The sequence below is a fragment of the Apis florea genome, unplaced genomic scaffold, assembly GCF_048593485.1.
Source record: "Apis florea isolate Af1SG1 unplaced genomic scaffold, ASM4859348v1 contig_3496_pilon, whole genome shotgun sequence".
Lineage (NCBI taxonomy): Eukaryota > Metazoa > Arthropoda > Insecta > Hymenoptera > Apidae > Apis > Apis florea.
The window spans coordinates 7,453,223-7,466,040 of record NW_028256773.1 but is presented as its reverse complement, the minus strand read 5'-3'; the positions used below and the strand labels follow the sequence as shown (position 1 = coordinate 7,466,040).

Below are 12,818 nucleotides of genomic sequence, written 5' to 3'. Positions count from 1 at the left end.
TTCTGTGAGGAATGGAAAAAATTGAGGAGAATTAATATTAACGGAGATTGATTTCTGGATCGGTTTTCTTTTTTTTCTTTTTAACTTTCCTTTCGTAATATTTATACAACTCCTTGTATAAATAATAGGATGAGTAAAATTAAAAAATATAGATTTTTTTTTTTCTTCAGTCTTTGTTCTGCAATATTTCCATAAATGTAGAATAAGCAAAATTTTAAAAATTACACTTAACCTAACCTAATCTGACTTAGAATTTTCTAGCTTCTTTTTCGAATGCTGGCAAAGAATAGCGAAAGAATCACTCCTAACCTAACCTAAGATTACTTGGATCATCATTTTCCAGCTTTTTCTTTGTCTTTTTTAAGTCTTGATAAAAAAAAAAGGAAATCTTTTCCTTAAGAATCACTCCTTACTAGAATATATAAAGTGTTAAAAATTATCAGCCAGTGGAAACGCAATTGCAAAAAACATTTTGTGATTGTGAATCGTTGTGAACGATCGAATTCGTTGAAAAATTCGCGAATAAATGTCTGTAAAAAAAAAAAAAGAAAATCCTTCACGAATGGGATGCCTATATCAATGAATATCCCTGTATTAAACGTCGACAATCGACATGATTCTATAACATTTTCCCGTGAATTCAGGTGTCTGCTTTTCGAGGCCTGCTTTTTAATTGGTTTTAATTAATCGAAAAGGGCGAACGTTTGTGACACGGACTGTACTTGCACGTATTTGTAATGACCTCGATGTGGATGGACGACTCTAAGGTGAGAGGCCTCGAGGAGATAGTAGGCCATCCGAGAGCTGCCTTTATGCTGCTCGATCTGCCAGACAAAAGTAAACAGGCACTGTTGCCAGGCACTCCACAGACCAAAGAATTTATTGTATTTACGCATGTACATACGCATAAATGCATGGAAAAAACGTTTTTTGAAACGTATCCTCCTCGACGTTTTCTTCTCATTGTGTTTTCGTTTCGATTGTTATCTATTCCATACGAGCTCCATCCAGAATTCAAGCGGATCGATTTCGAAAATACTATCGATTTTTTCTTGCACACCCTTCGGTCAATGTTTCGTATGGAAATCTTGGTAAACAAATTTAAATAAAGTGAGGTTAGGATATTGTCGTTGGGAAATACGTTATATATAAACTAATATCAATTATGCTTGTTGCATTAAAGTGAGGTTAGGATATTGTCGTTGGGAAATACGTTATATATAAACTAATATCAATTATGCTTGTTGCATTAAAGTGAGGTTAGGATATTGTCGTTGGGAAATACGTTATATATAAACTAATATCAATTATGCTTGTTGCATTAAAGTGAGGTTAGGATATTGTCGTTGGGAAATACGTTATATATAAATTAATATCAATTATGCTTGTTGCATTAATTTTGAAACTAGTCGAAACTTTCGATCGGTGTACGTCCATTTCGAATTCGATGAGAAAAAGTAGAAAGTGTCAAATTTTTGGTGTATACTTTTAAACGGATACGAGAAAGTATTTGAGAATTCCGAAAAACGATTTTAACGTGATATTGATATTAAAATCGAATATTTAAACGTAATCGATATAATGGATCCATATTCGATCCGATGAATTAATATTTAATGATAAATAAAATCGCCAAATATTAAAGAATTCATGGAAGCAGAGTAAAAGGAAATAAAATAAATATATTTAAAAAAAGCGAAACTTTTATCGTAGTTGAAGAAATCAACTAGAATGACTCTGTCGAAGTACGGGACTTTTTAACTCGCAGCTATAGCTGTTACGTCTAATTAAAATGGAGGAAGAGTGATCAGAAGCGGTTTCTTCCGCGATCCAAACGTTTCGTGTTGGTGGACGATGTTGAGTTGTATGCCTGGAAACACCGTGACAATTAACTTAATTATTTTCCACTGGCACTGTTGGAATTAAAAATCCTTCCAGCTTTCCATCCTTGTTTCTCGAAAATACATCTTTAAAATACTTTCTTTAATAAATATTTAAATTAATATTAAAAATTTCTGCGATATCTTAATTTGTTTAACATATATGAGAATAGAGGATCATAACAATCATAACAAAATCTCTACTTCGTTGTGTATTAAAAAAGAAAATGAGAAAAACCAATTAGAAAAAATAACTTTTGCTCTTCCGCGAAACCAATATTAAAATATATTCTCACTTACGTAAGAGACGTTAATTCGTGCAAAGACACGTGTTGAAACCAAGAGCAAACAGGTAAGAACCGATCTACGTGTTGAAACCTTCTATATAAATTGTCTCGAGATTTTACGTAGAAAAATTTAGATTTCAATTCTAAAAAAAAAAAGAAAAAAAAAAAAAAAGAAAAATTACGTACATTTATATACTATATATACGTATAAGTTGTTTAGGAAAATTTTCTCGTCTTCTGGAAAGGAAAAAAAAATAAAAATTTATGTTTATCTCAATTTTTTCCTGTAATTATCTATCTTGAATGTTTTTTTCCTTTTTATCCTGTGTTAAATTATCCTACGTTAAATATATATATATGTATAGTAATATTGGTTGAGTAATATCATAAAAGTTCTAGAAAGAAAACTGTGACGAAAGAAAGGATATATCGTAAATGAATATGTTATATAATATTGCAGGATATTCAAGTTTCAATTACTTGCTATTCAAATAATAGCAGGATGGCCGTATTATGAAATGATTACTGTCTACGGTTCGTGTGCTCTCCTAACTTTATCCTGTACCCAACTGCTAACCAGGCATTAAAGTCTCCGGACTTGGGTAGTTGACGTGCACGCGTAGTATTCGAGATTTAAACTTTTTTCTTGTTTTTTTTTTTTTTTTTTTTCCTTTTAAATTAAATTCCTGGCCGATGAAATATTATTCTCCGCGATGTTAACAGAGAGGGGAAATAGAGAAAGGAAAATATACGACGAACTTTGTCCAATCCAATCCAATGGATGAATATGAATTGTCGAATTAATTGTGAAAAAATGAATGTGCGAGGTGAAAATAATAATTCGTAGAAATTTAAAAAAAAGAAAAAAAATTAGAACAATTTTGAATCAATATTATTAAATAGGGGGAAAGAAATATCTACGCTTTGTCCATCTCGTGATTACGAAAAATATTCTAATCGAATTTTGCAACTGCAATAAAATTTGCAAGCATATACGTGGAAATTATACAGCGTCGATCCTCTCGTTAACCCGTTTAGATAAGCGTAGATAAATGTATCGCTAAGTAATTTTACGATGCAACGATATTTAAATTCCATACTTGTAAATTCCGACTCGATAGTTGATTCTGGTCACGCTTCGATTGAAAAAGAAACGCAGTTTTTAAATCGCTGCTGGTGAAATCTTACAAATGTTTTCAATGGACGATAATATTTACCTCACGATAAGCATTTATATAAGATAAGATGCACTGATCGGTATTTACACACATCGATCAGTGTTTGAAATTTCGTTAATTAAAAAAAGAAGTGATTTTGTGGTAAAAAAAAATACGATGCAAGAACGTGTTTCCACGTGTTTGATATTCACAACAATATTTGCCCTCATACGATACCGTTAAATAGGCGATGCCTATTTCAAATACTTTCAATCTCCTCGAAATCTTTTCGATTTTTGAAGAAGAAACTTTTTTCGAAAAATTTGTTTTCCCTCGAGTTATTTCGAATTATTATTGTGAAATCGTTTCTATTCACGAGCGATATTAATAATTCATTTTATTATTGGCGCGTATATCCTTCCCCTTTGTTCCAACTTTTCGCACGAAAAATCTATCCTCCGAGCGGCCAATTTAAAATACACGCTGACGTCATCTAGGACACGCGTCTTTTTCTTTTTTTCTTTTTCGAGGACGAAAATTTTTTTTGCGCGAACTCCTCGAAAACAATGTTTGGGAATAAAGAGACAAAAGAAACGATTAAAACGGCAGCCATGGAAGTTTCTAATGGAGACGGAGAATGGCTGCGTTCACCGAGTCGATAGAAAGTTTTTAATGAAATGAACGAATGGAGAGAGAGAGAGAGAGAGAAACGAAGAATTGGCCGACGATGTTGAAAATGAAACCACTGTCGCGCATGATTTTCCAATGTCACGTATGATCAAATATGAAAGTTCAATTAGCCAATCGACATGTACATACATTCGTGGCTTGCTGAAAATAATTTATCACATTTCACGAAATAAATTGAAATAAATCTCTTGATGAAATTTTATCGTTGAACATAATAATCGTTCCAAATGTGTCTAAAATCCAATACTTAATCAAGGAACAAGGGATTCCAATTTTTTATTTTTCGTTTAATAAACGAAACGTTTCTCGTCGCGTTTCATTTTTTTCGAATTCGAAAAAATCAAACACGAAAAAAATTATTATAATTTTTTGCGATCTTATTAATTCCAAGTTAAATGTGAATCTAAGTTGAGAAATTAGTTATATCAATGACAGCGCGCTTATTTACTTGAAACGGATGCGTATGAACACGATAAACATGAATTATAGATATTCATAGTCATTTACGTCATCTAAGTATCATCCATTTCTCCGCGATTCCCTGGAATTGCATTTCCAAACGGACAATTTATACGTCAATTCGTTTCTTATATAATTCTTTAAACGTACGTTATTTCCTGTATACAATTGGAAAATATCCACTCGCTGTTATCCTCGATCGTTTGAAATAAATACGATAATTACAAAAATTAAAAAATAAATTTTATTATATCCCTAAATTTTTATTTAAAAAAAAAAAAATCTTCAACGCGAAAAGGATAAAATAAAAATCAAAAGTTTCGTAAATCAAGTAAAAAAATCAGATCTAATCGACGCGCAAAGTTTGAAACGAAGTTTCTCTCGTATCAAAGTGAATCTAAGAATCTTGTATGCACATGATTATTCGATTAAAATCGAATAAAATAAAATGTTCTATTGAAAACAACTTGTATTCCATATTAATCTTATCTTGATAATTATTTTAATAATTATTCCAACATCATTGTCGGAGAAAGTTCATCGTTAAATTCTAAAACTAATTAAATTCTTTCACTCGTTTCGTTCCACGAAGAGAGATATATCTAGTCTCGAAACACCAGTTTCCAGCCTATTAACCTTATCTAGTCGCTATTATTATATATATATATATATATATATATATATATATATATATATATATGCTGAAATTACGAGATAAACTTGACAAGGTTAGGTTAGGTTTTAACGGAGATACACTTCCGTTTTTTTACGTTTTCGATCGATCGAGTGAATAAACAAGTGTACGTGTATGGGAGTGTACGTGCAATTAAATTTATCCAGAAACTTTCACGGAAGTGCGTGGCCGCGCGGATTTCCGCACTCTTTTATGAAACAATTCGAAATATGTATCAAACAACGATTTTTTGCGCGAGGTGTAATTTATCGTATCCGTTCCACGACAAAATATATGCCGACCTGTAATTTAAATAAAAAAAAAAAAAAACTTAAATTGATAAGCAAAACTGATAATCAGTCTCTTATGTAAATTATTGTTCTTTGATCACTCGCTTACTTATGTAATTCCCTTTCATTTATTTCCGAAGAGGATATCCTTCGGCTATTGGACGCAAATCCTTCGAAATCCAAAATAGATTTTGTCACAGACAGATGATAAATGGAAATAAAAATATTTGATTAATGTTGCAAATGAATTTTTGTTTGATATAGCAGTTACGTGAAGAAATGATATATTTTATAAATATTATATACAATTAGTATTATCTAACGCCACTGATTGTGATTGTTAGGTATAATAATGCAGTATTATTCAATATACTTAGAATTATTTATTACTTTTATTTATTCATTTTTGAAATATTCGAATTATTATATTTTTCTACAAACCTTTTTAACTTTGACATTACACACAGGATGTTTAGATTCCAAGAGAAAATATTGGAATTTTGCAATGACAATTTGCGAAAATGTTTGTCGAGGCTAACTTCTTGTTAACTGGTAATACAGATTTTTTTTTTATGAAAAATACAGAATATCGAATTTCGAACATCGATCAACTGTACGTACATATGTAGCAATAGTATCTCAAAGGAATTTTTATAACGTATTGAAACGATTATTATTAGTATAATTTTGTAATTGCAAAGTAATTTTAATCGTTAAGCTTATCAAGTTCATTGAGTTTAAAAAAAAATTTTTTTTTCGCATATGTTATAATCACAGCATCTTAGACGGAAATAATATTATGAACTGATTCATAGATTCATGTCCTTGCGCATATTCTTACACCTTGGTCGAGACAATTGGCCTTGCTAGTGAAAAACACAAGCAATCGTAAATCCAATGTAATGTAACTTATTCAATCGATATGTTGGAGATGTTATTATGGAGAATTATATTAAACGCTTTTATGCTTAAACACTTGTTTATTTAATTAATTGATACAATTAAATTATTTGAATATTCATAAAAGAATCACAGATCAAAAATAATTGGAAAACAGTAATCTATGATAATGAAGTTTAAATTATATAACATACTGTGCTAAAAAAAAAATGCTAAGCAAACACTGATACTAAGATAAAAAATTAAAATTGCTAGTTACATATATTTCTATAAATATATAATTGCCTGGATAATTTCATTTAGTTGATTATTAAATTTTCTTCTTTTATGAATTATTTGCTATATTTTAATCGATAAGAATATTCGAATATATGTATATTTTTAAACAATGTCAATCGTAAATGATAACAAAATATTTAGAAATAATCATTTTATCGTATTAACATAATCTATAATATAATCACTATTACCAATGAGATCATTATTGGTAGAATTTCATGTTCTGGAATTACGTATCATCTTTTTCAAATTGTAAATTGATATGTTAATTTCCCAATAAAGAATTATTTACAGCAATTGTTTGAGATTGAATATTTTATAATAAAGTGAAATTTTTACATCGCTAATGGATAAAATCGTGATTCGATATTTTTAATTCGGCTAAAGTTCTTCAATTTTTATTTTAAGAAAATTGAAGAATAAAAAAATTCAATAAAACTTTGAACATAAAATTAGAACGAAAAACTTCTTTTTTAAAAATGAATACAACAAACGATAAAACAATTGGTACATAACGATTTATAACCTAATTCTTTAACGTTCTTTCATTAAATAGCTCATAATTTCAATCAAATCTAAGAATTTAAAATTTTTAAATTTATTTCATTTTAAAAAAAATAGAAAGAAATAAAAAAAAATTCTGAATACTTACCGGTGGCGGTTCAGTAGAAGAATACACTTCGCTGGGCGCGTAATTACTATGAGGCGGATGTGCCATCTTTTCCGAGACAACTGCCACAGTTGCCAAAGAATCCGGTTGATCCTTTTCCATCTTCCTCTGTACGTAGTCTTTCTTCTTCCTAGAGCACTGATCGATTGATTGATTCTCGACTACGAGCGATATTTGGTACCCTCAATGTTTTGATATCTCGAAAATCCTCTCTCCTTTAATCGACAAGAACACTCGATGTCGATCGCTCGACGAATCGACGAGCAGTGAGCGGGCAGCGCCGTCTGACACCGCTAGCTTAGGGTTATCCCCACCATCTGTTAAAGAGTTACTGAACCTTTTGGTATATTACCTCTCCGATGGGTATGCCTTCTGGTACCGAGGTATACCGTGTTCTTGTGTCGGACTTTCTAAACAGCATAACGTATACATTCGCGTCCGTGGGCGAGACCGAGATGTGTGTATGTATACCGCTCATCTATTGAGGAAGGCGGTAGCCGGAGAAAAATGTGAAACGAGTTTTTTCGTATTTTTAGATAGTTGTTAGCATTTTGCGACTTGGTTTGGTGCTAAATAACGGTGAGATATGATATTTTGTTAAAACAGGTTAATCACTGCCTTTAAAGGAAATATAGGAAATATAAATAAGAAAAGCAATGATTGTATTATAGAATATTCTTTAAAATGATAATGGCTAAAACTGACAAAGTTTACATTGATTCACTACGAATAAATTCTTCGTATTGTTTTCGTTCATAAACAATGAATATTTGTGTAGAAGAACTGTGCGATACCGATTGCTCTGACAATAAGTTTTTTTGTTATATGTTTCGTAAATTACAATTGATAAAAATGTTGAAAACTAAAAATTGTCGTTTTGTACTGATTAATTATTCGATAAGTAAATTTTTAAATTTCATTTAATTTTAATTATTTAATCTACAGTTAAAAATCTACAGTAAAAGATTTATTGAATAATAGTTGACAATTCATGCCAGAAGCACAAATATGCAAATTTTCTCTACGAATAAGGATAATATAAGCCAAATTTTATATTTTTATTCTTAATATCAAAAATTACAACGACAAAATAACGTTTTGCATTAAAACCTCCAATTCTGAAATAAATGTTGACATCGCAAAAATCATAATTTATAATATTTAAATTTTAATATTTAAATTATAATCAATAATTGCATATCTTGCCATTGATCATACAATCTCGAAGTATGTCATATGGAATTACTTATTTATTTGTTATTTCATATAATGTATTAATATCTGGTGGGAGAAGTGAAAACTAGCTTTGGTTCGTACTGTACGACTCTTCCCTATCTGGTAACTATATATATATATATATATATATGAATACGTTCAAATACATTCGTCATTCACGCATTCGTATCAGTATGCGTATATCTCTATGTAGAGATCAACGTTCGAACTCGAAGTTTTGCAATGTTTTTCTCGTCCCCTCCACTTCTTTCACCTGCTGCTCCTTCTTTACCTCCACCTCCACCTTCTGCTCGTATTCCGTTTCTCCTCCTGCGTTGGTAAAATTGCATCAATGTGACGGATGTACACACAAACGTATGTACGGACGAATCCTGGAACGAATGACAAGACTGTTTTTGAATGTGGAACTCTCACTGGCTTTTAAAAGAATACATGGTTATTTGGCGCATGCGCATGCGAGATGCATGCGAAGTAGCTCGTTTCAGCAGGAGCGGCGTAATTGGAAAGGCGATTTTCGGGAAAGGCGATTAAATATTTTCTCCTTGGCGGAATGTAAATCGCGGTCGTGTAATAGCGGTGTAAATAACGGCGTTGCGAATGTGTTGTGACAAATAGAAATAAATATATTTTAGGATAAAACAAAACATAAAAGTGAAATTCTATTTTGCAGTTCATAATTTTTAAGAATAAATAGATTGCCATTTAATAATAAGTAACAAACTTAAAAATTATATCTAATGAACAAAATTTTTTAATAATAATTGATTAAATAATAATTGATTAAAAATTATTATTTTTATTAGCTTTATAATTATTATTGAATTAATTTTATAATTGTTATTTTAACGCAAGCATATATCAATTTTATTATCAATTCTAATTTATTAATTTATTATTATTTAATGCGAAAAAGAGAAATTATGTGAAAAATCACAATGTTATTCGATGTTCATTCATCGATCTATGAATCATAACATATCGCTTTAAAAATTTATACATCAATATCATTAGCTTAACTTTTTTCTATCAATTACACTTTTTCATTATTACTACTTAATAAATAATTATTACTACATTATTACTAATTAATTAATTTTGAAAAACGATTAATTATCTTCTAATTATATTAAATTATTATTATCTTTCTTTAAAAGTGAAAAGAAAATGAATAAAGAAGCTTTTCTTTTTTCAAATTAAAATTGATACAATGAACAAAAGCACATCACGACGCAACGCGTTATTACCTGTATACAGGAAATAACTGACCAGAAGAATCGAGGAAGTCGTATTGTAATATTCGTTAATGGTGGATAGTATATATGCGTGACAGTGAACGCAATGAAGGGCCATCGAATAAAATGATTGAAGGAAGCATTGAAAGCCTTTTGTTTATCGACACCCATTTAAGAGGTAAGCAATAAATACTTTCGAAATTTCACATCGTTAATTCTGTTCCTATCTCTATTGTGATTTAACAAAGAAACGTATTTCACTTCTTATATCGTCTGCAATAAACATAACCTACATAAGTCAAATATTTTATTTTTTTCCTTAAAATTCGATTATCTTAAGATTTGATTGTATAAAATTATTAAAATTAAATGTAATGTCATTTATAATAATTTATAATACTTATTTATTTTAAAATAATTACATTATTATAATTATTATAGTTATAGTTATAGAAATCAAAATAATTTTTTTTTCTTATTTCGAACAGGAAAAATTTACATTTATCATGAATTCAATATTAGTTATTTATCTATTTTACGTTATTAAAATACTAAAGTGTAAAAAAATGTTTGTTAGGATACATTCATAGATTCGAATACCCGCGTAACATAAATTTGAAACGCAAACGTATGGTGATATCTGTTTAACACGTTGTTATACTATAGACTATGCGTCAAGTTAAAGATAAAAATGAATGGTATGTGATATGAAATTAAATTATCATTTAACGTCAAAATTATGTGCATACGTATGAAAGATAAACATAGTTAATGAACGTAAAAAATACTAACATAATAAAGTTACGTCTTTTATATCTATTTTTCTCTTTATCATAATTTAATTTTAATTTTTGTACTATTTTAATAATTTTATTTTTTTTTCACCATAATATGCGTAAATAATTATTACCAATTATTAATTTCAGACAGTATTCATGAACACATTTGTTATGCAATTGCTTACAACAACCAAAATAAAAAATAAATTTTTCTTTTCAATTTTGAAGATCGTTAATCAACGCACGAAAATTTACATCTTCTGTTTAACATCGTTTTCACATAATTGATACTTATGCAGATCATCCGTACACTGTGAACGACGAATTGCATCATGTATCCTTTATATTTCTTCTTTTCATTTTTTAACGACGCATTTACCTTATTTCACTAAGTGAATACATTGAGTATTTTACACAACGATATATCTTTCGTGTAAATATAAACCAGCGTTTCTCAACTTGTTTGATATGTGGCTCATATTTGTTTATAATGCATTGTGTATAAAATATATAAAATTTTTAACTATTACGATGCCATTATTGTGTATTAAATAAATAAATATTTGGATTTATTTTACGATTAACAATTAAAACAGTCGAGTGACTCGAATATTTTATCAATATTGATTAATTCAATGTGATTACTTCGTATATATAAAGTGTTAATATATAAGTATAAAATATCTTTGAGAATTAATATTTAATGAAATTAAAACAAGCATAAAAGTTAGTAAAAATATCGAAAATTTTAAAATCAATCATCTAAGTCATATAACACATTAACACGTTACATAAAAACAAATCATCGTAATTCTTAATGATCTCTCTCGAGAAATTCGATTGTTTAAATTATCAGATGTTGCATTTTTCATTTTTTTTTCTCCATTATTTCTTTTTTTTCTGAATAAATAACATGATCGATGTTTTTATGCACGTTTCGTGTTTTCTTGGAAATATCTAATAGTAAATATCGATTATTGCCAGACGGAAAATTTTCTTGGCTCAACGTAGTGCCAACACCTCTATTCTTTATACTATAAAAAGACAAAATGTGATGCGTTTAAAAAATTATTTTATAATAGATCGATTTACATAAAAGATTAATTCGTTTTTTTTTTCAGAATGATATCTTGTTTTTGGAAGTTCTGTACAACAATATAAAAAAATAACTTTATTGGAATTTCTTCCTTACTTTTTAATCTTTGATGATTTTCTTCTGATTTCTAAAGATAAAGAAAAAAAATTCAGAAGAAGAGCATTTTGTACAGCTTCTCAAGGAGATTACTCTGAACGTGACCACAATGATACTGTGCAATGAAGTACGTAGTAATTTTACCACAGAGTTCGCTAACTTTATTCTCAGACCTTGTATTATATCAACAGCATGCGCGCATTTTAATATTTTCTGTCTTTTATCGTTTTACATTTGACATTAATAATGCATAAATGTTTGTTATGTTAATGAACAGATAAAATGGTCTCTCTCGGTTACCATATATGAATACACTTGAAGAAAACTTTCAAGGAAAGTCGAAACGAATTATTTCGATGTTAAAAATCTATATCGGCACAATGTGACATGGATAAAAAGGGATAAGAAATACTTGAATATAGTTGTTACCAACGAGAATTCGAAAGTGTCGCTAAGCATCTTTTTATTGACAATTGCGTAATAGGAAATATGGTAACAAATGAAATCTCTAACTTCCGTAATCGAACAATTTCTCTTATTGACTCTTATTGATAAAAATAAATAAAGATGTCCAATCTTTTTTATTTTAGTTAAAAAAAAACTAAAAAACTTGTATCAGATTACATCAGTGTTTCTTAATCTATGGATCACAGAGATGTAAATTTTTCATCGATATTTTTATATTTTCATATATTCATATTTTTTATCAGTTGCATTCATTCTATCGTTGATGTTAAAAATAATTATTCAAAAATGCTAAAACGTATGCGATAATCTTTACACTTTCTTCTTTTTCTCGCTTAAAACGATCATATATAATTTATATAATGTTTTATAAAATATACTAAAATTATATAATATAAATATAATAATGATCTTAATAAATTTATGTTATTTTATCGTTTAAATTCGAAACATCATGACTGTTTATATATACAGAAGGACTGAAAAATTTTTTAAATATTCAATCAAATAATATATATTATTCTAATCTAATATATTAATTTAATATATTATTTCATATATTAGACTGATCATATTTCAAACATTTAATGAAATAGATAAATACATATTCCTAATAATAATTTATAAAA

The 12,818-nt window shown here is 28.7% G+C and overlaps 1 protein-coding gene and 3 long non-coding RNA genes across 5 annotated transcripts in view; 1 reads left to right on the top strand and 3 right to left on the bottom strand.

The window, feature by feature from the left end:
- The window catches only part of LOC100862972 (uncharacterized), a 26,098-nt gene extending 18,389 nt beyond the window's left edge, over positions 1-7,709 (bottom strand). The window contains exon 1 of the mRNA XM_003690489.4: positions 7,268-7,709. Coding sequence (XP_003690537.3) covers positions 7,268-7,387 — 120 coding nt within the window. The 5' untranslated portion in view covers positions 7,388-7,709. The remainder of the gene's footprint in view (positions 1-7,267) is intronic.
- LOC147656846 (uncharacterized) lies at positions 495-1,087 on the bottom strand. Its single transcript, XR_015293806.1, has 2 exons — positions 905-1,087; positions 495-824 (listed from the first exon to the last, which is right to left on the bottom strand). It is a non-coding gene; the product is annotated as an uncharacterized LOC147656846 (long non-coding RNA).
- LOC105737246 (uncharacterized) lies at positions 7,644-12,818 on the top strand. 2 transcript variants are annotated; one of them, XR_001113065.3, is made up of 4 exons: positions 7,644-7,864; positions 9,776-9,931; positions 11,654-11,851; positions 12,002-12,818. It is a non-coding gene; the product is annotated as an uncharacterized LOC105737246 (long non-coding RNA). The 2 variants fall into 2 exon arrangements; XR_015293805.1 differs by having other exon boundaries at positions 7,760-7,864; positions 10,680-11,851.
- LOC116415460 (uncharacterized) lies at positions 8,188-10,801 on the bottom strand. The gene is made up of 2 exons (XR_004226075.2): positions 10,664-10,801; positions 8,188-8,892 (listed from the first exon to the last, which is right to left on the bottom strand). It is a non-coding gene; the product is annotated as an uncharacterized LOC116415460 (long non-coding RNA).